At 39.9% G+C, this 27,501-nt stretch overlaps 1 protein-coding gene across 2 annotated transcripts in view; it reads left to right on the top strand.

Annotated features, from left to right (window-relative positions):
* LONP2 (lon peptidase 2, peroxisomal) overlaps window positions 1-27,501 on the top strand; it is a 39,324-nt gene that overhangs the window by 1,678 nt on the left and 10,145 nt on the right. The window contains exons 2-11 of one of the 2 annotated variants that reach the window (XM_007421857.3): window positions 182-416; window positions 1,676-1,807; window positions 3,055-3,177; window positions 3,627-3,790; window positions 5,093-5,187; window positions 5,333-5,591; window positions 12,970-13,111; window positions 21,142-21,292; window positions 22,144-22,270; window positions 23,240-23,370. In XM_007421857.3, coding sequence (XP_007421919.1) covers window positions 182-416; window positions 1,676-1,807; window positions 3,055-3,177; window positions 3,627-3,790; window positions 5,093-5,187; window positions 5,333-5,591; window positions 12,970-13,111; window positions 21,142-21,292; window positions 22,144-22,270; window positions 23,240-23,370 — 1,559 coding nt within the window. The remainder of the gene's footprint in view (window positions 1-181; window positions 417-1,675; window positions 1,808-3,054; window positions 3,178-3,626; window positions 3,791-5,092; window positions 5,188-5,332; window positions 5,592-12,969; window positions 13,112-21,141; window positions 21,293-22,143; window positions 22,271-23,239; window positions 23,371-27,501) is intronic. The other variant, XM_088136105.1, reaches the window with a different exon arrangement.

Here is a 27,501-nt window from a genome sequence, read left to right on the forward strand (position 1 = left end):
AAGGATTTTGGTCTTTCCTTAGGTCTTTCCTAAGGTTAGGACTAACTTTGCTAACGTAATAATGTTAGCCCCATTACCAAGGACAACATCTTACAGAACAGCTCCATGGATATTTAACTCCTGTTCAAGCAGTTCCCTATTGTGGTGTGGCAAATAACACCTGCTTTCTTGGTACTTTCAGGATTGGCACAGCTGCACTGGCTATACAGGTGGTTGGCAGCAACTGGCCCAAGCCCCATTATACTTTGCTGTTAACTGGCCTCTGCAGGTTCCAGATTTTGCAGCTGGTGAAGGAGAAACCTTATCCCGTTGCTGATGTTGAACAGTTGGATCGGCTAGAACAATTTACCAACAAGTCTTCATCTGAGGAGGAGCTGGGAGAGCTGTCGGAGCAATTCTATAAATATGCAGTGCAGGTTAAGTGCCTTGAAATGGGAGTTATAGATCTAAATATCTGTTGGGGAAATTACCATGATCGCTGCATCTAAAGGAATTGTGGCTCAGTAGCAAAGCCCGTGCTTTGTTGCTGACGCAGTGTTAGTTGTTCACTTTTCCCGTTGAAATATTCTCATGCATTTGGGCTGAGGAGGACACGTTCGTCTGAGCTGCAGAAAGAGGTCAGGTCATGCCAGAGTGGTTGGGTCCAAAACAAATGTTGACTTAAACTAATTAATTATTATTTCTGTTGATTAAATAATTTTGACAAGTATACCCACAACCCTATTGTAGTGATAATCATCTCATTCCAGTTTTAGAACAATAAGTATACAAGGAAAGAATTCAACAGTCCTATCATACATGCATTCTTCCATACATTCACATTAAAATACATAGCACACATGCAAAGGGAGTTTCATGTTTGTATGCACAGATGCACAATTTTATGCCAGCTTACTCAGAATCTCATGTAAACATACACATTCTTATATGCCTTCAGAGCACCTGTAGGGTATATAGAATAATGGTCTAGGTCAGCATGTTAGCTCTAGTATGTGTGTGTCTACTTTCCAACTGCAAAGCACCCTTCAAATGATCATTTTGTGGATGTCAAAAATCAACTGTTGTTTAATGTGTGCATATTTGACCTTTGCAAAATTTATTAGAAAAAAACTTGACCTGATAATGCATTATAAAATGATCTAGTTAGGCATGATTGCAAAATTCAGTACACAGTTTTTTCACTGTGTGTTCTGTATATGGAAAGAAGGCGTAGAGGTTCTCATAACTTTATGTTGACAGCCCTCTGGGCATTCAACTGCTTGCTTTTCTGACTAATGGCATAAGAGGTTTATCTCTTTATTTTGCTGATAAAGCTGTTTGAAGATGTGGTTTCGATCATCATGCTCAAACAGCTGCTGCTTGCCCTTAGGAGGAAGATGTTTACTGATGCAAAGAGCATGAATTCTGCGGATAGTTGTGTCTGAAAGGTGTTCAAACGATGTAGAAAGAAGTCCTTCAGATCTTGAGACAGCAGAGCTTACAGACTTCTTGACCATTCTTCTCTTGGTTAGGGCAGATCCCTTCAGAACAAATGACCTTGGCACAACTAAAATTCAGGAAACAGATGGGTCCTTTGGTGTCCTACCCAGTAGTTTTGGTTTATAGTGCTGAGTGATCTGAATGAATACCAGTATTAAAATGTTGCTATATATTCTTTTTCCCACCCTTGACAAAGCTGGTTGAGATGCTGGATATGTCGATCCCTGCAGTGGCAAAACTGAGACGCTTGTTGGACAATCTACCCAGGGAAGCTCTACCAGATATAGTCACTTCGATCATCCGTACCAGCAATCAGGAGAAGCTTCAGGTATCAAGCACTGCTTTCATTCAGGCTTCACAAAGGAAAGGGGGCCTCCCTTTTCAGCTAGCCATTTAAATTTTGAATGTTTATATCTACCAAAACACTAAGAACTGCCAAGCTGGAACAAAAACAGTCTTCTTGTCAGCCCTTCAACACTTGTGATTCCCTGAAAGATTAAAAAATATATTATCCAAGCATTTGGCGTAAGTGGTCCTTCATCCATGAAAGTTTATATGACGATAAATATATGAGCAGTTAAGGGATCACAGCATTGCTTTTGTTGCAAGCTATATCTCTGGTAATGGTTTCCACTTTATCATTTTCCAGTGATGTCATATGCTATGTTCTGTATGGTGACAGTGTGCTTCCATTCTAATCTTTGTATCTTCAACACCCACGCCCTTTATCTCTAAAAGTGGTGCAGTTAACCACAGCACGCTTTCCCTGATGTCAGAGATTATTCTTTGCTTGCCTAAAGGAAACCCCACTGGCGTTTGTCTAGAATACCTAACAAATGATTAAGAATTCTCAGGGCGCCATGACCAACCTTCAGTAAAAGCATCTTGGTGGCTTGATCGGGGGTGGGGGTGCCATACCAAGGGCCTGGAAGTAATGCTGCAGTCCTGGCTTCTGTCATCTTCCAGAATGATGGAAACTGTCCTCCAGCACATCTTGGTGGCACCAGATTAAGGAAAATTTGGTACAGAACAAGATAGGCCATATCAGACAGGCTTTTCTCTTGTCTTAAACCTGATTTCTTGTACTTGTCTGGTTTCCATTAATACCTTTTTCCAACCCCTGCACTTTTATTCTTCCTCTCCAGTTCCACATCTGGAGACAAAAGGTTCCCCTGCTATCAGGGACTTGCAATCTTTTCCAACCTTCCTAAGGAGGAATAGTATTGTTATTTATTTTTCAATGTTTGTGTCCCATTTTCCTTTCACTACAGCCTAACAATGCACATACACAGGTATCAATAACACTATAAAATACTGCGAAAACAGCAGACAGAACAGATTATTTGTTCAGCAAATCCCTATTATGGGACATCTCCAGTTTGCTCTTTTTTTCCTCATGAATAGAGATGCAGCAAAAGCTCAGACAGGATGGATTCTGATAGCTTATGATATCTTAATTTTCTCAGACGCATTTCAGATTAGGCAAGTATATTTTGTGGTGAGACATGGGGTATTCTAGAAATCTGAGAAAAACTCAAAGAATACCCACTTAATATTTTTGTACTTTTCTATTAGATCTTGGATGCTGTTGGTTTGGAGGAACGATTCAAAATGACCATACCCTTGCTGGTTAGACAGATTGAAGGTTTGAAGCTTCTACAGAAGACCAGAAAACACAAGCAGGATGATGACAAAAGGGTATTTTTGTAATTAAGCTATTTACTTCAAGGCGTATGTATATACTTGTGTGGGTATATTTATTCGGCATAGGATAAGTATTAGCAACAGGACTGATTTAACAATAACAAAAGGCAATAAGGAGGTGAATTAAATTTGGGCTGTAACTCAGCAGTAAAATACATGCTTTGTTGGCAAAAGGTCCTAAATTCAGCTTCCTGCATCATCAAACAAGGCTAGGGAAGACTCTGGCTGAAACTGAAGAACTGCAAGCAGGCAGTAGAGACGTGATTGGGCTAGATGGATGATGGTCTGACATGATATAAGGAACTTGTTTTCCACTTTTTAATATAGGATGTGGGTTTTAGATTTCCAGTATTTTGTATTCTGTAGCAATTTTTAGAGGATTGTGAGCTCATTTGATACCTAGTTGCCTGAAGGTTTTATTCTCCCACCTTTCAATTACTTAGATTGTAGCAATACGTCCTGTGCGACGGATTGGCCACATTCCAGGTGCTATGGAAGAGGAGGAGGAGGATGAAGATCATGATGATATTATTATTCTTGAAAAAAAAATCCGAGCCTCTCGCATGCCCGAGCAAGCTCTCAAAGTGTGTGTCAAGGAAGTTAAAAGGTCCAGTGAGTTCTTTCATCGCTTTCTTGTGAATCCCCTTCTGCTATGAAGCATGTGTTATTTACTGATGGCAAAAACCATACCTTTTTAGTTTATGGATGTTTTCATCTTTGGTTTTTCTATTTGCTCAGAAGATAATTCCACTTTGTTCCATGTGATATTTTAAAGAGGTAGTCCTTGAGTTACGACCATTTGTTCAGTAACTGTTCGAACTTATGATGGTGCTGAAAATAATTGACTTATGACTGGTCTTGGAAGTTACAGCTGTTGCAGAGCCCCTGTGGTCACATGACTGTGATTTGGGTGCTTGGCAACCCGTTCGAATTAAAGAGGGAAGGAGGGCACGGTGCGTGCATGTGTGTGAAAGGGTAAGGAGGGTGCGGTGCATGCAAGCGAGTGAAGGGGGAAGGAAGGCCAAGAAGTCTCTGAGCTGCAGCATGCAAGCAGCCCGAGAGCTGCATGGGTCTGGGGCTACTTGCCGCCCTGCAAGGCAGGGTGCAGGGCAGTCAAAAGGGCAGAGATGGTGGGGAGATAGGTGGGTGGGGGGAGTTGGAGGCAGCCTCTTACCTTACTGAGGCTCAAGGCTAGGAGGGACCAAGCCCGTAATGGCTTGGATTGGGGTGGGTCCTCGACTAACGACCAGTGGAATTTGCTTAACGATGGTGATGGAGAGTGCAGGGATTGCCATTGCTAAGCAATGAGGCCACATGATATCTTGCTTTATGACTGCATTGCTTAGTGATGGAAATTCTGGTCCCAATTGTGGTCCTAAGTCTGGGACTACCTGTATAATCTGGAGCTCCTGAAGGATGGGTGGGATAAAAATCTAATGAATAACAAATAAGCATGCATCAAAGGGCAGCTCTGCTCAGAAGACATTCCCATTAAGTTCAATAAAGCTTTTTTCCAAATATGCACTCTTAGGATTATAGTCTTAGTTGCGTAATACTGCTCCTGAGTTGTGGTTTTTATGCTATGGTTTCACATACATTATACGTACAAGAACTGGGTATTGTGAATAAATTAAATGTTTCTAATTTATTTGTTTAAGTATAGAAGAGGCCTCCTGTTCAGATACGTTAAAGACCTGTGCCTGTTTAGCAGGGTTAGGAGCCCTTAGATTGTAACCTTTGACCATCATTCTGAACGTTGAGCCAGATTGAATATCAACCTAATATTGGTGCCAGCTAGGATGCTATCAAGTGTTCCAGTATTGTGCTGGTTGTATTTTCATTTCTTTGCAGTTACATCTATAGACCTGGATTTGGATTCTTCAGTTAACAGGTTTATCTGCTTTTCTAGGTTAAAGAAGATGCCTCAATCCATGCCAGAATATGCCTTAACCCGAAATTATTTGGAACTGATGGTGGAACTACCATGGAGCAAAAGTACAAAAGGTCAACGGATATTTTCTTAAGATGAGAATGTCGTTAAAAAAAAAGAACACAGAGACATCCTCTGTTTAAATAGTGGTATTCTTGTGGTTGTCTGAAGAACTGTTTTAGCTCAGTCTGTAAAAAGATGTTATGTTTGGGTTAATAGATTGCCTGGATATTCGTGCAGCCAGAATTCTTCTGGACAATGACCACTATGCTATGGAGAAACTGAAGAAGAGAGTGTTGGAGTATTTGGCTGTCCGGCAACTAAAGAACAATTTAAAGGGGCCCATCCTTTGCTTCGTAGGCCCCCCTGGAGTTGGCAAAACAAGCGTGGGCCGATCTGTGGCAAAGACTTTGGGCCGAGAGTTCCACCGGATCGCGCTAGGTGGAGTGTGTGACCAGTCTGACATCCGAGGTCACAGGTATTTTAAGTCTTTTTTTCTTTTTTTGGTTACCTGGTGAATTACAGGCTGTGGAAGAACACTCACCTTGTTTTCCCACTTCCATCCCAGCTTCTTCACACTGATGTATGGATTGTCCTTACAGAGAAAGATACCCAATTGTTTATACACATGCACATTTTTTTTCTGCCGTGGAGAGCAGGCTTCAGAAGGAAGATGCAGAAAAAAGTGCAATAGCTTTCAGTCTCTTTTCAGAATTTATTTATGTTGTTGCTGTACTAGGAAGTACAGCCTACTGAGTACGGTCATGTACTCCCTCTTAAGTGTGTTTATAATTACAGCTTAGGTTTACACATCTTAAACCTATATAGAGAAGAATACGTTGTATTGAACTTCATAAAACTTTAATGTAAGTATGTAAATTATTTTCATTTATCAGCTTTGAGCATAATTCTGAAATCTATTAGTTTGTGTGTGGTCAGATCAGACCCTTGCATTGAAGTGAGGCTCTCTCTAGGGGCAGATTGGCGCCACTGAGATGCCTCACAAGGCCTACCATGCTGCCTTCAATCCTCTTTGAGTGCTGATTAGAAAGCGGATTTATTTGGATGCCTAAATAAAAGGTTGCATTCTTGTTCATCATGTCAGTAGTGTTGTTTTAAAGGATCAGTTGCAAGAATTATCTGTAGGGGCATTTTACAGGGTCTTATATAACTAACCCCATACATGGGGACATGTCATAAAGTAACACCTGCCTCTGTCTGCTCTGACAGCTAAAGCGAAGGTGGGCTGTATATACCATTCTGATATATAGATTTTATGTATCCCATCCTGCCACTTCTGAGTGCCAGGACCTAGATACTTCTAAAGCTGAATGTAGTCTGTACGTAGTCATGTAGAGCACAAATGTCGATGAATTCAATTTATGGTAGAGGGTTTCAACCACATAGAATAACTTCTGGCAAGTAGGTCTGACAGATGTCCCCAGTAGGAAAAACTGGTCCCTGAGTCACTGGTGTAAATGTAGTGAAAGCAAAAGGTTATTATTTAAAGGAATACTATAGAGGAAGTCTAAGGAGTACATGTAGTACCCAGGATCAAGTCATAGTTGGAGCAATCACAGTGGAATGGACTTTGGAGCTGTTTAAGTGAGGGACATTAAAAAGATCAGTTGGAATCACCATTAAAAAGACTAATTACAGAAGCTCTGAAGGGGATGAAATACAGCAGTAAGAGGCTGAGCTAGTTTTGACAGTTGCCATTTTGTGCTTAGCTGGAATAGGATGTGCTGACTGGGGAAGAAGTAAATGTGTTGCCAAAATTATCTGGTACATTGAAATTTATGAAATTTACAGCAAGTTGGAAGAGCATAAATCAAAGTGCAGGCTTCCTATGTAAGGCAATATATAAGGACTTATTAGGGTGATGTAAAGATTTGAATTTAGTACATGTGATCCCTTGGGAAAAGAAATGTGTGTTTATGCAAGGAGAGATGGCAACTTTGGCCAAGTGAAGCAAGGTTTTGCTCTTCTCTGTGCAAGGAGGCCCCTTCTGTTTACATTTCGTGCAGCTTTAATTTGCATTGCTTATCATAACCTGGGTGAAAGTCTCCTTTTCATGTTGTTGTATGAAACTACTGTGTCTTAGTAATGATTGTATATCAGTCTGTTTCAGGTTAGTTTGTTAGAACTCTTGCGCTGCTTCTATTAACTATTCTAATCACATGAATGTTACATACTTGTTCAGGCCAATGCTTCTTTATCAGGTTTCCCAATGTGTGCATTTTATCAAAGACACATATAATTCCTCTACAGATTCCTGTACCCAGTGCAGGAAAGTTGGGATCTGGGACAATGAGGCTGACAGCACTACAGACTTTTGTTGCCACCTGAAACCTGCTGGAATTTATGGGAAGGACTTCCAAGTGTTGATGTTCCTAGTGTCCCTATAATAGACGTCAGATATATTATAAATACAGTACATGCCCCATCACCATTTGCTCAGTTCAAATTGTGTCGCATTCTAACATATGCTGATGACTGGTGTAGGGTGTAAGCAGGTAAGTTTGTTTACCCATCCTTCATCTGTTGACTGGGCTTCTGAAAAGTAGAACATGCCTTGCTGTTCAAATGGGAACCACTAGAGGTTGTTATATGCCTTTCATTGAAGAACCTGAAGAGAAGCGTTTTTTTGAAGAGAGCAACTGTTTGGTAAATCTTGGTAGAATGTAATGTCTCAGAGAATGGCTAGGGCACAGTATTTTGCCAGTGCAACTAGTTTAGGGCTAATGTAATGCTAGCTCTATAGCCACAGCTTTTTTTTTTCCCTTTCTTTGCTTTTTGCTTTTTGCTTTTTCTTTCTTTTTCCTTTGTAAAGTTTTGTTCAAAGATCTTGTGTCTGTCTGTGAGCGCATTAAGGGAAAATAAACCATTAGAATACCTTTTGACAATAAAACTTCCAAAGATTTTAAGGGGTGCAGCAGTGTCTCCTCACCACCGCTCATAAAGTAACAGGAGACATATGCTGTGGAGATGTATACAGAAACTTAGGAGAGCGGGCAGGGCCTCTTGAGATCAGCAAAGGGTAGCAGAACTAACTGAGACACCTTTCTCCAGTTCTCTAAAGGCCAGAGAGAAAACTGGCTTCTGCTTCCTACCTGGCTATGGGACCAACTAAGTGGCATGAGAGCTGATCCCCAGATGTGCTTTTTCCTTGGAAAGAACTACTGGCCCCATAAGAACAAACAGGACTGGCACGAGGAGCAGTAGTGAAGGATGAGGTGTTGTGTCAGAAGGCCAGCATATTGTTCTTTACAATTTCAGAAGCCCTTTGCTACTTAACAAGTCCTCACCTGCTTTTTTTGATCCCTACCTTCATTTGCTGCTCTACACATCTTTGCTTTCTCTTTTGCTCACACCGTTCAGTGAAAAGCTGCTTGGATCTTTATGTTGTTGATACATCGAAACGGTGGCATGGCAAGTAGAAATACACTCTAAACCAGTGTTTCTCAACCTTGGCAGCTTGAAGATGGGTGGACTTCTGGGCTGGCTGGGAATTCTGGGAGTTGAGGTCCACCCAGCTTCAAGTTGCCAAGGTTGAGAAACCCTGCTCTAAACGAAAGCATCAGTGAATGCTGGAGGGGATTTTGATGTATTATTCAGGTATGAGAAGAGAGCAACACCAGGGCAGGGAAGGGCAGCTCATGTGCTTGGAGTTGCTGGTCTGTGTGGATCCGACCCAGGTTTCAGTTTGGAGAAGTCACTGCTGGTTCCCAGCCTGCAAATCCAGAATGTTGAACGCAAGCTTTGCTGTTTCCAGCTGTCTTCTCCTTTCGCTGAGCAATTGCTCCCTTTGTAAAAAAAAAAATGGTCTTATTTCAATTTAGGGCAGACTTCTTTAGAAAAATAATACTGCTTCAGGATTTCAGCTCCATTCTTCATATTTAGGTTCTCTATAAAAAGAGGCATTTTGTGGGCAAATCCTGGCTCTTTGGAAGAAGAAAACAGTTCACTTGAACCAACCTCTTATTTGAACTGTGAAAAGTGACATCCTCATGTTGTGTATATCTGTTTTACAGATACACAGATATTCTGTTTTGTCATGCTTTTGACACATTTTGTTTATGTGTATCAAGCAGGATGTGCTTTGGATTTAATTAGAGGTTAACCTTGCCACAGTTTAAAGTCTCTGACTCTGTAAGTGAGATTTGCAGAAATGTTATTAATAATTCATTTACTATCCTCTTCCAAGGAGCTCCAAGTGTTATACATTGAGGTGAACTCTTTCCCCTCCTCCATGGCGAAATTTCTCTCACCACAATAACTCTGAGCTAAATTAGAGAGAGGGAGAGAAGCGCAGAGTGGTTTTGTGGCTTAGCGGGACTTTGAACGTTGCTCTCCCCAGTCCAAATGCAATGTATATCTGCTGCATCAGGCTAACTTCCTAGGAATGTTAAAATTAATCACTTTAAAGTCTTGTTGATTTGTTTCAGTGAGATAGATTTAAAGGAATGTTTGTCTTTGAACTCCAGGCAGCTTTGCAATGTCCACTGTTCTCTTGTGCCCTTCCCTAAAAATCCTTTTATCCACACCAAGACTTAATAGGTGTGGGTTTGGGTATGTGAAAAGTAGGGGAAGTCTTTCAGGGCATGTACATTTATAATAATTTCCTCCTCCTGACTTTCCCAGGCCCAATAATTGTCTGATTTCTTGTGCACTCAGTTTGAACTGCTTACAGATTTTCAGAGAAGTATCTGTTTTAGCTGGAAAAGATTGGTTGGGTTCAGATATCACAGCTAAGCCAGAATTCTGTTTGTTTAATTCTGTTTTAGCGTGATGTGTGAGCCCAAACATTGCAAATTAGAATCCGTGCTTTACGTCCTAGCTTCATTTTGTGATCTCAGGCTCTTTGGCTTGTTCAACAAACCATGGCTTGAAAATGGCGACTTAGCACAATGCCTCCTGTCCTTTTTAAGACTCCTGACATCTTTAAACAAACTGTAAGTGCTGGGATCCAGTGCCAGTTAAGTCTGGGCTTAGCACATTCTATTCTTCTATGATCCCACTGCTTACGGTGCTTTTGTTTATTAATGTCATGCTTCTGATGAAAACATAGTAATGTTTAGCTCCCTATAGTAGCTTTGGTTTTACTCCTTTCTCTTTTTTACCAGATATAAATTAGACTAATGGAAGGAGGAGGAGGACTTTGCTCTTGGTCTCTGAGCTCGGCCCTAGATTAGCCAATTTCTGGTTGTTGGCCAGTGGAATGTTATATACCTTTGTAACCACCAGAACATAATTATTCTTGTACACATCCCAGGCAGCAGTCAAAAAGACCCTTTGCAACTAGTCACATACTTGCAGAGTTTCTGGGGTTTTATTCGTTTTATGAAAAGCTGATTGGTTCCATTGACATGAATGACTGATCACCCTCAAGTAGTAGTTGAGGCTGAGCCAGTTTTTTAAGGTGTTTTGTACAGAGAATTGCTGCTAAGAAAGTATCAGTATTAACTCAGTGAGCTTGAAAAGCACTTTTTAAAATCTGATTTTTTATTTATTTTTCTTTCTGTAGAAAATATTATCTGTAGATACTTTTATTCCATACTGTGAAAATGTTACCATGCTATATTTATTTTTGGGGCTGCTTTTAGTTGACAGAGTTTATAAAGTCTTCCTTTGATAAAACAGCAGTTGGACGATATATTCTTTTGCGGGGCAGGTGAGCCATTTGGTTCAACCACATGCTGGGGATAGTGGACTAGAAGTACACTTTCTGACCATTAGAAATCTTTTAGAGTAGACTGATCATTAGAAATTTCCTCCTTCTCTGTGCACCCCATTTCTCTTTTTCACTGCCTGATTCATATAACCACATTTGGTCATAACATCCAAATTAGGCAAACCTGTAACAGTCAGTGGCAAGAGTTTGATCCAGACCATAGTTTCAAGTGGGTTTCCAGTTCTTATTTAAAGGAAAATATTGGTTAACATGATCAGTGCTCTGCTCAGTTTGGATGCCCTGACAATCAAACTATGGCTACTGTTAACTAAGAAGCGGAGATGAAATTGCCAAAGACCGGGGGTGAATATATCCATATTAGCCAGCACATCTGAATCAGGTCACCAAGTTATTCATGGTTCTTTCATGAGATTTATATAGTACATAAGGAGGATCCTTACATTTTCTTGGTGCTACTCAGTATTATTTCTGGCAAATAAAAAAGACAAAATCTCACCGGTTACTTAAGTCTGATTCTATGCATGGTTCACTTTAGAGGAATGCTCTTCCACCCCTTTTGTGGAAGCAGACACTAAATGATTTTGCCCTGAGCTTAGAAAGTTTCTTATCATTTATTCTTTTGAAACAACATACACTTATTGAATTCCTCTAGTTTTGCTGGAGAGACAGTGGAAATCTTAGTCTTGGATACTGTCTGGGAGAAGTTTTGTTTTGCTTTGTTTTATGTTTTAATCCTGGGATGGAGCTAACAAAGATCTCAAGGACAAGATTCTTTGTAGTCATAACCAGCCATGCCTGTGCTGGGCCAAGAAAAAGAAAATGACTCCTTTACTGCCTACATTCCTGAGGTCTAATAATAGTGCAGTGCGAGGAACTTGTTTGCATGGAGTAGCCTACACACCCTCTGAGCCATTTGGGCAGACTGCTCTGATGCTACAGAGTGTTCATAAACATGAACTTTTGAGGGGGGAAAGCAAATCACAGGACAACACAAACAAGTCAGCTGCTTTGAAGAACCATTTTCCTGTTCCACGCGGGAGGAGAGTCTTTCCCTGGCTCGCTGAGCTGTAGCCTATGCAGAAGCAACCAGATTTGGGGTGGAGCTTGGCTGATACCCTGCCCTCTGACATCATTTGGGTCCTGGGAAGGAGCCTGGCAAAACATTCCACCCCAGCTGGATTTTATTAGCTACCCCATTATATAACACAATATTTTCTCCATCAATTTAGCTAAATGAAGTGCATAAGGTTTCTAATCATACGCCACATTACTTGATTTATTTGTGTGTGTGTGTATTTAGTTGCGGGAAGTTCAGGAACTCATTGCTAGAGTTTCGCCATGTAAAGTTATTGGGTATTGTTTAGTGATAATATAGGTGAACTGCAAGTAAGAATAGGTAACTATAAATATATATACACATACACACAAACTTTTTATTATAAATAAAAACATACTTGTACGAAGCCTAAAGAGAGACTCGATTTGTCCCTGCCATAATAAAATATGGTTTATCATCAGGCTTGAACATAACTCTTGTTATATCCAGGTCTGCTCTCCAACTACCTAATTTTTTTGGTTCAGATTTGAGATGGTCCTCTTACTGTTTAATTGAATTAGAAATGTGAGATAGATAGATATATAGATATAGATATAGATATAGATATAGATATAGATATAGATATAGATATAGATATAGATATAGATATATATGTAGCACCATCAGTTGGCATTCAAGAACTTATATGATTATTTGAATGTCCAGTTTCACCTGCAATTACTGTTGATAGCACTTAAAGGAAAAATCAGTTTGGGGCATTTTACTTTTTGTGCCCTTATTAAGTGATTTTTTGAAATTATAGGCCCTTTCACAAAGATGCCTGATTGACCCCTTTGCTGAGATCCTGAAAAATTACTGTCAGGCAGATAAAGCTAGACTAGCTGAATTGATCTGATTCTCTAAAATATGTTTTCATATCTCTGATCATACCATTATTTCATTTGTATAAGTTGTTTTCAAAATCACAACATACTCCATATATTTCTGTTGAGGAAATTTTTCACTCTTGCTGATGTGCACGCATAACTTGAGCCAAGCTTGCATCTTCATTTTTTCAGTACTCTTATTGTCTGCATTTCAGTCTCTCCATTTTCTCCTTACAAGGCGCACGTATGTTGGCAGCATGCCTGGACGTATCATCAATGGCTTGAAGACTGTTGGAGTTAACAATCCTGTCTTCCTGCTAGATGAGGTTGATAAACTTGGAAAGAGCTTGCAAGGGGATCCTGCAGCTGCGTTACTTGAGGTAAGAATTGGAATGCATCAAACAAGGACTTGGATTCTGACCTCATGCTCTTCAGTTGGTTTGGGACCTCAATTTCCAAAGTTCTCAGCCAAAATTCTGGAAGTTGCACACCCACCGTATTTGGAGTACACTAAGTAGGGAAGACATGAAATATATTTTCTGATCAAAACACAAGACTTTAGGAGGTGGAGACGTCATTCAATGAGAGTAAGAAATGACAGTGGTAAATTAGATGCCTCTAGGAAATGCATGGCTAGGATACAAGGGCATTAGGGTTCTGTACAGTTCTGATATTCATAATATTTACAAATAATATTCTATGGTAGAGTTGGCATTTTATTTGTTTACTTGTTTCCCATTTCCATGTACAATGGGGGATGATGAGAAGCCACACTGTGATTCAGATGGTCCTGGCAGTGGCTGGTATCTTCTCTCCCCATTTTGCATTCATTCTCATGCATGCAAATACAGACCCATACTTTCTTTTCTTTTTGGCCTCTGTGCTGGTCAACTTATCTAACAGGCTATGATACACTGCCAAGAGTAGAGTTGGGACTAATACCAATCTTGTCTAAGTTCAGAAGCCAAGCAGAATCAGACCTCGTTAAGACTTAAATGAGAGACTATTAAAGAATATCGGGGCTGTCATCTAGATTTTGATACTGACGCTCAAGCTCAGATACTTTGGTCACCTAATGCGAGGAGAGGACTCTTTGGAAAAGACCCTGATGCTGGGAAAGATGGAAGGCAAAAGGAGAAGGGGACAGCAGAGGATGAGATGGTTAGATAGCATCACTGAAGCAATGAACATGAAATTGGGCAAACTCCGGGAGGCAGTGAAGGACAGGAAGACCTGGTGTGATATGGTTCGTGGGGTCACGAAGAGTTGGACACGACTTAACAACCGAACAACAACAGCAATCTAGACTGGGAATTTGAAGAGCCACTTCTACATTGTTGCTAATAAAATTATATAAATACCTCAATAAAGGCACCAGGAATTGAGCTTGACTCAAAGATAGCTTTACTGGAAAGACCTTCTAGAGCACCGTCCTGTTTTTTTCATGGGAGACCATGATTTGCTCAACTTACAGTTGAGAACAGATGCAATACAAACTTGATGGTGGTTTGCCAGCTGTGAATTGTCCATAGTAACTCTACTTTTTAAGGGCATAAGCACTTAGAAGTTTGATGTAAATTTCACTTCTTAGGGAAGGCATGTTATTAAGAATATTAATTTCTGGATACTTGATGCCTGTTTCAATTCTCAGGTCAAGAGAATCTCTGGTTTATCATGGGACTGTTAAAACAAGGAGTGAACAGCTTTTTTACTATGAAGTGAATAGCATACTGGTTTTAGTCCATTGATCAAATTTAGCATCCTATTGCATCCATACTGACTTTCTGTGGTGGAGGAATGAAACTGGAGAATGTTTATTATTTTAAAAAATGTTCAATTAAGTTAATATTGGAGAGACTTGTTAAGAACAATAGCTGTTTTGGATCATAAGCACGTGATAGTAAGCACTTTAACACATGGGATTGATATTCGTAAAGAAAGGCATTTTTATTTTTAACAGGAATAGAAAGGGAGAATGGATCAACTGCATTGGTGCAAGTACGTTGTGCTGGACAAAGTTACAAGTAGTCATTTGTAATTAGCCAGGTTTTTTTTCCCCATGAAGTACTTCTCAAGTGCTATAATTGCATCATATTAGGAAACCATTGCTTTCACTGTGATCGGAAGCAAGAGATGGATGGCTTGGTACAACTTGACTTCGCTATGGTGTTAAGGATGATTATAATTAGATGTAAAAAGCCATTCTATTTACTTTCTCAATGTGCTATATCACAAGGTTGCTTCTGTTGGGACAAGGGAATTTCTCTAAAGTTTTTTAGTCTTTTGTAGCCAGAGTGGAGAGATTGTACATTGAGATCTTTCATGTTATTTGAAGTAGACTGCTAAGGCCTCTGACTCCTAGTTGTTTAATAGTATCTGAAACAAATGATTTATCCCATCTTTATAGTGCTAAAATGAAAAAGGTTTGTGGGGGATGGGTAACCAGGATTGTATTCGTGTGGGGAAGAATTGTGATTGCTGTGAGTTTCATTTTGGCTTTCAAAGCAAATTCCCTAGCTCATCATTCTTCTGAGTAATTCCAAGTAAACGCATTTTTGTATTATGCTCTGATTTGTGGATCATACAGTTCTATTAAAAATAAACCATAGTCTGCTCACCCCTATTTTATAGGAGGCATCCCTAGGTTAATTTATTTCATATTTCTGCGGCTGCTTAAGATGGGTAAAGCACTTTCATAAGTGTTTGGCAACAATTTGCAGTTATACAGGTGAGAAAATATTTTTGTTTCCTAGACACCAGCACTGAGCATTTAGTCATAAGTCCTCAGCTATGTTATTTCAGAATGCAGTAACACGCCTGAAGAATTCAGGAAAATGACACTACAATCCTTGGGGTTCAGTTTGTTTCAATATTAAGTAAATATTTTCTGCCATATGTAGCTGGAGGAAAGGGCTGGAGTTTTTAAATGTGTTGATAGTCTATGGTTAGGGTCAAGGTGCATTTGTTGCTTGACCAGAGTGGAATGTCTTCCTATTTCCAGTTATGTTCATCAACAAGGGAACATTCGTTCTATATTTAGATGTCCTCTCTTGAAGGTCAGAGTGGACAGAAAGGGATCCAAGTGTTTCTTAATGGGGAGCATTTGTAGACAAGAGAAATCATGCAGAAAGAAGAGGCCAGCCACCAAATGCTTGCAGAGATTATTCTGCCTGTTATAGGAGTAAGAATTTTGAATGCACGTAAGCTTCTTTTTTGTCCCCTTTACATATAAAAAACAAAAGAATGCACTTTCTGTTGTTTCAATTTCTAATTCATCTTTGGTGTTTGAGAGAGTAAGGATTGTATTTAACGATTTTGTGTCACAAATACATCATCCAAAAAGTCTGAAGATCATATTTTATCTTTCTTTCTTGCTCAGGTGCTATGGGTCACAACAGCCACCTGAATGTTTTCCTATTTGAAAACAGTATCTTGATACTAAAACCAATGGGCAGACTGCTACCTTCACACCCTCTTTATGAGTTCTGTGAAGGTCTCCACTGTGACTGAAAATGGAATGTCATGCTGAATAAAACTTAATTTAACAGCAGTACTGTTCTTAGAAAAGGCAACTTTTCTCTAGGGGATTCACTTGTATGCCATGAACCACTATTCAGTACAAGTCTAGTGATTCTGTGATGGATAATTGTCTTGGCTCCTGTGAATGAAAGCCTATTTCTGTGAGAAGGGAAGCTATTGGGAATTTCAAATAACTGTAATGTTCCTTGATAGCTAGAAATTAATTTCAGGTCTTTGTAACGTAAAAGTCTGATTTCTATTATAAGGACTGGGTAGGAAGAACTGTTTGGTGCCTCTTCTGCTATTTTGAATTGCCACAGAACAAGCTTTGAAGTAGGACACAGACTGGGATTTGGCTGAAACATTAGTTCCCTGGAAGAAGAGACAGCAGAACTTCTGACCCATCTCTGTTGAGTCTCCCTCAACTCTTTCAGTGTATTATACTTATTTAGAAAGTTATAGTAAGAAAAGCTAATTGAGATGGCTTTCTGTCTTTGACAAATGTTCAAACTCTGCATGTCCATGTATGATATATAATTTTAATTAGCAGCACTCTTCTAGGCCATAATTCAAGCTGATAAGCAAAAAGGATGTGTTCATGCCATAATGGAAAGGATAAATTATGTTGACAGCCACACGCAATTGTTCAGGCATTGTGGAGGTTCCATCATATAATACGTGAAAATTGTTCATATTAACGTAGCATTGCTTGCTTAATACACTTCAAGTGAGAGCTTTAGAGGAGCGGGATATACCAAAATGGTGAGGCATGAATCACAGAATGCGGGTAGGCTGGGGTTAAGGAAACTAATGAACAAAGAAAAATTGAGGGAGCCTCAATATGCATAAGCATAAGTTTCAACATTTGTTTCTGTGTTATATTTTATATAGTTTTCCATATACATTTTCTTGAAGTAGTACACAGAATACAAATCATTATGATGCACCAATAAAATTCAAGTAAATTAAAATGAGTTAATATAAAAATATGCATGAAAAGGTAGGACTGGGGAAGGAGGAAAAAGAAAAAAGCTTAACTTTTTCAATAGAGGTCTTCTTATGTCAAATCTTCAGTGGGTACCTAAAATTTACGAGAATAACTGTCTCTCAAACATCAGTATACAAAAGTGAGATTTTGGCTAGTTTCCTGGCTATCATCCATGTTTTGTAGATTGTGTGTAAAATCTGTATACTCATATATACATGTTATATATAGAGAGAGAGATTTATGTATGTGTAATACACACTAATCTCCGATAAATGTGGATAGCAAAAAATAATGTTGCATAATATGAAGTCTATTCACTAACCAGGGGACTACATCCATTGATGCATATTTCCTACTTACCTTAAGTTTTGTATGCATTTGATTTGTCCATTTGAATATTGCTGACTTTGCTAGCTACCATGTATGTTTATGGGTCATAAGATACACATACAATATTTGGCTAGTAAGTGTGATAAACTTTGAGTTGAGAATCCATTCTGAAAAGCAGCTTTCCTTGTGTTGGATTCAAATTTATAGTCCCAACAAACCCAGAGTTATGGGAGTTTACTGTAGATCTTAGAATAGGCTCTGAAAGCTATGAGAGTTTCTGCTCTCTTTCCATGTATAGAAGGTAACCCTTTGTGGTCCTTCTATGATCCATTGGGTGTCTTCCCTTGCCCTTGCCCTATTTTGTTGATGTCAAGTTCTGTGGATTTGTGGATTGAATGCCTTATTCCAGAGCGAAGTTGCAGGTGTGAAGTCTTGTCTTTCCATTGGGATCCCAAGAGGATCTTGTTCATAATGTCTTAATGCAACAGAGTGTATCCCTGAGCTCATACAGAACTTTGGAGGGTCAAAAAACATGGTTACTGTATATCCATATCCTAATTTTACATGGCTGTATCTTCTGCACTGGAACTGTTTCACGAATAGGAGAGTTGAAATGCTCATATTTGTTGTCTTCTCAGTGTTACAGAATTGAAGGGTACAGGTTTCTGGCTAATAGGATCTGGACTGTGCATGCAAGCAACTGGTTTGTAGCATGAATAACCTGGAACTGGTCTTTTCCATTTTTATTTGAAAGTAACTTCCAGTACATGCAATTTGTACGAATTCCAGAGTTTTGTAAAAGACTCAAAGGCTTCCTGAAATTAGGGAATTTGCCTTTGGAGAAGAGAAGGGCTTATGCTTCAGTGGAGTTGAAACCTCTCCTTAACAGAGCCATGCCCATTAATTTTATTTTTTTTTATCATGAAAATGATAAGGTACTGAAACATGTTACATGTTAATTTTGAACATCAGTCCTGCTCCTTTTGGTTAAATTAGTTGAAATTCCCTTGGCCCTGTAACAAGTACAGCAGCCTCCTTTTTGAAAAGGCGGCTCGCTTTAAAGATTGCCGTACCATAACTTAGCTTGTTTACTTCAGAGTCCCACTATTTCCTCTGAGTTCTGTTTGTTGGCTTTTGCTTGCTGCCTTAGCAACAAAGGCGCACAAGAGAGCTTAGAAATTATTGGAAATAATTTGCACGCCTACAGATTGGAGAGAATGACGGCGGCTTAGTATACATTTGATACATAGCAGGTTGCCACTCATGCATTATCAAACAAAAGAAAATATATCATCCCCCAAAAGGAAAAATTGGACACAGATCTGAATAATGTATAAATTTAAATGTAACTTTAGAAACAAATACTAAAACTTCATAGAAATGGAGTATCTCCCGTCTTGGTTTGGAGACTGGGATCAAGGGGATTGTGGGTTTTCTCTGCCTCCTGGTTCCATGTTAACTGTTAATGGGCAACTTCAATTCCACCCCCCTCCCCATGTTCTTCTGGTTATTTATCTTTCAACTAAACTTGGAGCGGTAGCCCTTCAACTAGAGGAATGTCTCCGTAAAGTTGGATGCATTGTCATCCTATGAACCTTTTTATTTCAGGTTTCTTGGTCAATCAGTGTGTCCTACCAAAATGAGTTGTTATCAAAAATACATTTAGGACCTTTTTATCTTAGTACTTGAAGCCTAAAGTTCTTCCAGCTGTTTCTAAACATTTCCAAAGTTCGGTGGAATTCTGTATCACATCAGTCAATGATGTGGGTGTGTGTCTATAGAGTGGTGTGCTATGTAGAAAATGTACTTATATTTACTATATAAGTATTTACTATATATGTTAGGGAAAGGGCCTGTCTCTGGACTAAAGCGATATGGTCCACATTTCTGCCATCTTAGCCTTTTTACAAGGGTCCATTTAAACTACATTTCCCTGACCCAGTTGCCTTCTCTGAAGTCACTCTATTTCCATCCCTGAAGCATATTTTCTTCCAAAGAGGTTAAACTACCAACAGAGTTTGAGAAATACTACATATCTAGAAATAAAGAGAAGCCATTGCTGTGGCCAGCCTCCTGCTCACCTTGGTCTCCAACTCCTTAGCCAAGTGGCCCTTAGAAAACCAATGATGTAGGCTGGTGCTGGCAACTCTGACGTTCACCTTGAAATGCAACACAAATCAGGATGGCATTTTCATTTAATTTAGCTTTAATTAGCACCCCGTTATTCAAGGGACAGTGACGTATTTCCTGGGTGGGTGTTTGACAGGTGCTTGGGTCCAAATGTTTGTATCTCTGGCATTTGCTCATCTTCTGATGGTGGGTGGATTATCCTCATGTATTCATCTTAATGGTCTAAACATGGTTCCTGGCAAAAACAGCCTGCAGTTGAGCTGCATGTAACCAAAGTAGCTGGTTGCATTTGGTGTCCTGTCCTTGCCGTGATTCTCACATATACCTGTTTCAGCCACCTTTTAAAACATGAGTATTGGTGTTTGAACCCTCTTCTCTGGTTGTTTTTAATCCATCCACTAAGACATCCCACTGATTTTGCTAACCAAATAGGGTGGGGCGCATTTCTTGCATGCACAGATACCAAAGAGTTTTGCCTCTGCCTGCTCGTAGGTTCTGTTCCTGTACTTCGATCTGCGAGGAGATTATAACACTGTTAGATCCAGAAATTACTACGGCATGTAATATTTATGAGGACTGACTTTACAGAGATTTTCATGTGCAAGGATTTTTTTAAGATGGGTTAATGTTTATATAGTAGCATTTACAGTCATGGTAGCCTTTCCAGTATGTTCCTTCCTAGTGGTGTGACACAGAAAAGTCTCCCTGTACAGCACTGGGGTGCTCCAAAACATAAATCCTCACCCTTTTCATTGCTAGGATCTGACTTCAACCTTTTAGTTTTTTAAAATGGAGATGATCTTCTTCCCCTTGCTTTTCTTGGATCAGCTTTATACCCAGATGCAACTGGGAACAAAGAGAAACGGAGCTATACCATATCAGACTGTTTATTGATCTAGCCCGATATTTATTTACAGAAAGTGACAGTGGCTGTCCAAGCTGTCGGGCAGAACTTTTTCCTGTCATATACTATCTGAACCTATTTAATTGGTTCTGGCAGGAATGAAATGTGGGACCTCTTGCATGGGAAGCCTCCAATCGATTCTCTCTCTGTCATTTTGTATTCCCATGGAGCCCTGGGAACTGTAGTTCAAGGGGTAGAACTTGAAGGTGCCTAGAAGAATTTTAGCTAAAAACTGCAATAACAAGGCCTCTTTTTTAAGCAGGAGGTCAGAGTTCATACACAGTTCTCTGTTCAGCTTTTCAGCACTCCCAATCATATCTACACACTTTCCTCATATTTTTAAGGATTGCAAAGAGATTTTTTTTAAAAAGATCTTTCTTGCCGCTGTTTAGAAATTATCCTAAAATTATAACTGCATTTTTGTACTGCATGACCTAAAAGAATGTAACAATACAAATTTAGCTCTTTGACTAAATGAGGGTAATTAAATATGCAGTGTAATTTTTTTAAAAAAAACTCATTTGTTTCTGCTTTACAAGGTCTTGGATCCTGAGCAAAACCATAGCTTCACAGACCATTACTTAAATGTAGCATTTGATTTGTCTCAAGTCCTCTTCATAGCCACTGCTAACACTACTGCCACCATCCCAGCTGCTTTATTGGACAGAATGGAGATAATTCAGGTTCCAGGTAACACAGAAATGAATTGCATTTGTGCATATTGTGTGTGTGCACAGGTATGTGTGTCAGAGAGAGGGGATGTGGGGAAATGGTAGTTGCTTGTAATACAAAAATGGTTTCATTGCCACAGGACTGTGATTTGCTATTGTTCCTTGCAGGCAGATGCCATTAGGCAGTTCAGAAGTAGGACATGGAATTTTTGTCCTTGCTTTTAAATGAGGTTGCTACTCCACTTAATAAGTGGGCACTTCATAATATAATTTTGAGCATTATGTTTCCCCCCTTCACTTTTTGTATCCATGAACAGCCTTACCTGAAACAGCTTACAGTATTTCTGAACTTGCAGTTTCCAAATTTGTTTGAATATCCAAATGGTTTCTCCCAGTTTAATTCGCAGAGAAGCTGGGTTGCACATTGCGTAGTCAGTGGTTGGAGCAGACCATGAAAGATCCCAGGACCTACCTTGAATCCTGTCCAGATGACCTCCACAGAGTGGTCCTGCCATGATTAGGTGTAACAGCTGATGGCCAGGATAGTTGTCCATCTCAGCTTTGGTGTCCTGTCTGTGAAATATTTGCCCAAGGAGGTTCCCCTTTTTCTGTATTTCTTCAGAGATGAATACAATAGGAGATGTAAAGTATATCATCTTCACAGGCTGAACATATCCAGAATTTCGGCCTTCCATTTCTTGGTACCGTTTGCCATGCTTCATAATAAAGTTACCTTAATAAGGCATCTGGAACACCCTGTCCCATCGTTCTCTCTCACTTTCAAATTAAGGTTGCAGTATCGCTCTCTTTAAAATGGTATTTCTGAATGTCATTTCCTATCTCTTATAAATAACATGTTCTGTTTCAAAGGATACACGCAAGAAGAAAAGATAGAAATTGCACATCGACATTTGATTCCAAAACAGCTGGAACAGCATGGGCTGACTCCTCAACAGATTCAGATTCCCCAAGAAGCGACACTGGTGATTATCACCCGGTAATGATTTACTACATTTTAAATTCTGTACCACGTTTTTGCTTGTGGGAAATGAGTAGTTTTAAATTTGGAGTCCTTTAATATCAAAGAACTTTTGAAGAGCAGGATTTTGCAACATAAATGTCTCTGCTTATTAATTCAAGGTTCTAATTCTTAATAATTTTAAATCTGTACACCACCCAGTGTCCCTGGGAGTTTAGACAGTATAACAATAACAGCAATAATAATAGTAATAATAATATTGAACTTATCAGTTACCTATTATTACTAGTTAAACGATTAGCTGAAAAGACAGGCAGTGTTAAAAACACTCCAAGGTAACAATAATGACTTTTACATCCTGAGTCTGTGAAGGGCCCTCCTCTGTTTGGGTTTCAGGAAAGGGAAAAGAGATTTGCAAAGGAGAGAAGCAACACCATAGTAGCTGGAAGAGGACAGAAGTAGGCGGGGGGACAATATTTGTTAGAAGAAGCAGACTTCAGGGCTGATCAATGGTGTTGGCCTATCATTTCCAGATTGCAAGTTTCCTATTATCTAATGCAGGGTTCCTCAACCTTGGCGACTTGAAAATGTGTGGACTTCAACTTCCAGAATTCCCCAGCCAGCATGGCTGGCTGGGGAATTCTGGGAGTTAAAGTCCACACATCTTCAAGTCACCAAGGTTGAGGAACCCTGATCTAATGGTTTCCTTTGTGTTACTTTGAGAGCCAAATTCTGCCATGAGTTTTGGCTCTACCACTGCAGTGACATAATCAGCATCCCCTGCAGATGTACCGAGGCACGGATCCTACTTTATTGCAACTCTTGGCCTATATTGTTTTGCATTTTAGATAATTTGCAGATACCTCCTCACCAAAGTCAGAAATGCAGCATAGTTAGTAACATCTGTAGCCACATTCAGGATTCCTAGATGGTGTCTGCTTCTGTTCACACACTGAAAGGGCATCCTTGGCTCCTGCTTTTTGCTAGCTACACCCGAGAGGCAGGAGTTCGCTCTTTGGATCGCAAACTTGGAGCCATTTGCCGAGCAGTTGCCGTGAAAGTAGCCGAAAGCCAGCACAAGGAGACGAGGCCAGATCGCTCTGAAGGGACAGAAGGAGGTTTGTGAGCGTTTTTCCTGTTCCTTTTTAGAAAATTCGGCCAATCTCGGGCTCTTGCCAGCTTCCTGGCTTGGAGGGTTTGCCAAAAAGGGGCCTTGCCATGTTTGAGTTTTAGATTTGCATATGTTTTGTCCTTCACTGAAATAAAAATGCAGAGTTTTTGGTTTTGGGCATTCCTCTCTCATAGCGAGCAATACAATTATCTGCCCCCCATCTGCTGGCCAAGGGAAATCTTAGCCACGTTTGTAGCTGAGAGGTTAATGCATGATTGAACCAGTTGCTCGGCTCACAACTTGATTTCTGAGGCTATGGATGGCTTGCATCTTCCATGTGTTATGAGTTGCTACCTTCATGTCCCCCTTCGTGTGTTACTCCTCAAAGGCTGCGCTTTCAGCCAATCAGCTGCTACCCAGGGGTGGGGGGAAATACTAATCTTTGACAGCCTCCCAGTCATCATGAGTTAGGCAGTTAACCATTTTTTGGGAAAAAAATGAAGAAAAAAAATATCTGGTTTGACTGAGGCTAAAGTTACTGTGGGGAGACTTCCCCATACCTTTCTTCCCATATTCATTCTGCCTTCCACTTATTGTCTGTGCTCACAAGGTAAAAGCTTGTTTGGGGCTAAAAGTAACACCTTCCAACTCCAATTCTGACTAATTCGGGGGTTTGACCCCAGCAGCGCTGCTGGAAATTTGTCTATATTTGTTCCATTGAAAAGATCTCTGGATTGCTATACAAACAGAAAGTTATCTGTCATAGCAGGTATTTTATCTATGGGCTCTAATTCTTATGATATTTGCATTCAGAAATTCTTACAAGCTTACCTGAAAAATGTGCACGTCTTCATTATGATCAAAACCTTGAGCGTATGTGTTTCCCACATATTAATATAACCTGAGATTTAAAACTCACTGATTATTCAGACATATTTATGTAGGCTGCAGACCATTATTATAGAGCAGTAATTTTTATGTCTGGCTGAAAGCAAGTTAGACATTGCAGAGAACGTATTCTGTCACCATATGGAGGTTTGGAGGAATATTTTTACAGTCTCATGCAATGTGAGAAAATCTTAACCTCTTGAACTTGTACCTCAAATCTTTTTTTTTTTTTAAAATGGGACTCTTTTGAGTGGCAGCAAAGATGTTGATAGAGTTAGCTAGCCATAAGTTTGTGTGATGTGATACACGCGCACATACACACACACACATGAGAGAAACAGATATCAGCCTGAGTCTTTCACAATTATTTTTATTGGCATATTCCTCTGTTTTCTTACTGACTTTGCCTACATTAATGTCTAATAATTGTTAATATATATTTCAAAGGCAACTTGTAAGTATTTTAATCATTTATGTCATATTTCTGTTCCCACCCCACCTTTCTTCTAAAGGAGAAAGAATGGAGCAATTAAAAACAGTTGAAATTATTCTTAGCCTTAGTCAAAAGGCCTAGCTGAAAAAGAAAGCTTGAAACTCCTTCCTGAAAGCAGGAGTGGTAAATCAAACTATCCGCCAATGGAGGACTTCCCATAATGTGGGAATGGTCAGAAAAAATCCCACATGCATATGTTTAAAGTTGTTTTTTGAATCCAGGCTTTACATACAAAGCATTGAGATGATCACCACTGGTTGCCCTGTGCGGTGGCGCTCTTGTTTCGAGAAGATGCCGTGCTGCATCCACCATTCCCTTCTCTTTGAAATCTATGGATTTCATCCCATAGATAGTATGAGGCTAAAGGATAGGTTCACTGATAAGATAGGTTCTTCTTTTTTAAGAAGGCAGAATGCCATTTTTGGGATGTAGACTGGCAGCCCTGAAGAACCTCAGAAGGGTCTCCTAGGAAAAACTCTTGTCACCAGCAGTCATGTTGACTTGTTAATATATATTTGAAATATATATTAACAATTATTAGACAAAGCCAGCCTTGCAGTGAGGCACCAGCTCACTTAGAACTCTCTGTAGTAGAGCTTTGGAGAGCATGTTGACATTGCCCATGGTGATCTTTTCTTTGCCTAGATGTCTGAGCAAACATTACAGTCTGGACCTTGTGGCTTAGAACCGTATATGTAGACTTCCTTCTCATACCTCACAGTTGGATTTTCCACTCTTAAGCTAGACTCCAGAAGGGATCATGGCTCAAGAGTGGATCACAGGCCCACGTGAGGAGGTTTCATATTCAACCCCCAACATTTCAAGTTGGAAGATCAAGCTGCAGCCAGTGAGAAGGACCTCTACCTGAGTCTCTAGGATATCAATACAAGTCAGAGTAAGCATCAATACTAGCTTAGGTAGACAGATACTCTGACCTGGTATTCTCTGCCTTCCATCATTATATCATCTTTTTTCACTCAATAACTTATGAGGTTTAAGGTCAACATGACTGCTGGTGACAAGAGTTTTTCCTAGGAGAACCTTCGGAGGCTCTTCGGGGCTGCCGGACTACGTCCCAAAAATGGCAATCTGCCTTCTTAAAAAAGAAGAACCTATCTTATCAGTGAACCTATCCTTTAGCCTCATACTATCTATGGGATGAAATACAGAGCAGCAGTAAGTTCCCTTGTGATAGTTTAGAGGGGAGGACAGAAGTGAATTGTCCTTCCTACTCAAGGACATGGAATATAGCAGGATGTAAATACACACACATACATGGCACTTCACTTGGAGCAGAACAGTGATGATTTTGTAGCAGGAGGAGATGCCCAGATCATAACATCCTGCAGTGTTTTTGCCTCTAATGCTAATAGCCCATTTATAGTATTCAACTCCCATCCCCTTTCAAAGCCTCACAGGCCACAGATGCATTTTTTTAGGTTTCTAGGGTTACTAGTGGAAGAGTCTGAAAGCTCCTCCCTTCCAACATTAGAGCGACTTGTTTACCATTAAACTCTGAACAAAAAGACAGCCTTGTCTTCTTCGTCCCCCCTAATTCAGCAAAGGAGTTATTTACAGTGTTGAAACTAGAGCTGGAAATTGCTGCCAGCAAGGAAAGGAACAGCAAGCTGAATGTTTCCAAATGGTGTAAAATTCAAGGGTTTTTTTTTTTTTCTTTTTTGGTCTTTGTTTTTGACCATTCGGAGGAAACCCCACAGCACAATGCTGCGACCAGTTGTCTTTGTGTGGTCTGAGATGGCAGCAGGCAAAACAGAGTAATCAAAGAGAGGCTGACAAAATGGGCAGGGAAAGGACTTGCCCTTTGCCTGGTGCTGGCATTTGAATTGCACCCTCCTGTTTTCAAAAAAGCAAGGGGTTTTCCTTTGTTAAAAAAATGAGAGAGGAGGAGGGCAAGTGCCTCAGAGCATGCAGGCTGCGGTTGTCCAATGCCAGAGCGAATCAAGTGGTCTTGAACAGTCAAATGGGGACCTGCTCTGCTCCAACCCCCAAGCTGAATCCTGCTCATCAGCCATGGATTGTGGTTTGTCAAGGCTTCATTCAATTCCAGTTGGGCAGACAGCAAATATAAGAGAGTCCCCCCCCCCCATAGCTTGTCCTGTGGGGCTGGTGGGGAACATTCATCTTGGGTTTTAGGTTGCAGAGGCCTCATCTAATGGTTTTATGCACAACATTCACAACCTGAAACCCCAAATTATCTGCTGGCCTCAAGGTTTTGAGTGTGTTCCCAGAGGCACTCTGCAACTTGTTCCCCAGTTGTAAAGCTTAATGTGAGAGAGAGGATAATTATAAAGTAGATGGGTAGTGATATTAAGAAATTTAAATAAATTTAATTGAGTTTTGCTTTGTCTTAGCCCCAAATCTGTTTTTTTTTTAAAGTGGGGCCACTCAATAGATATCTGTGGGCTCCAGCTCTAACATGTTACATGTTGGCTTATATGTAGAATGCAGTCTCTCAAAATACCATCTTATAGCAGAGAAGGATAATAAGCTGATCTTGAAGCATGCTCTGAAGTCATGTTTTTGACCTGATTTTAAAGGAAATATGAAACATGTGAATCTTCCTTCAAAGGAACATTGTTTTATGAGTTGTGCTTGATAACTTGTGCTACATATACAATTTGGAGGGTGGGGGAGAATGGTCAACCTAAGATTTGTTTTCAGCAAAATCTGATTTTTATGAACAACGTATACAATCCCAGGGTGATTTCTGGTTTTTGTTTTTGTTTTTTCATTTCA

The sequence above is a fragment of the Python bivittatus genome, unplaced genomic scaffold (assembly GCF_059951505.1).
Source record: "Python bivittatus isolate LINGU-HERP-01145 unplaced genomic scaffold, Pbiv_v1 ctg000190_np1212, whole genome shotgun sequence".
Classification (NCBI taxonomy): domain Eukaryota; kingdom Metazoa; phylum Chordata; class Lepidosauria; order Squamata; family Pythonidae; genus Python; species Python bivittatus.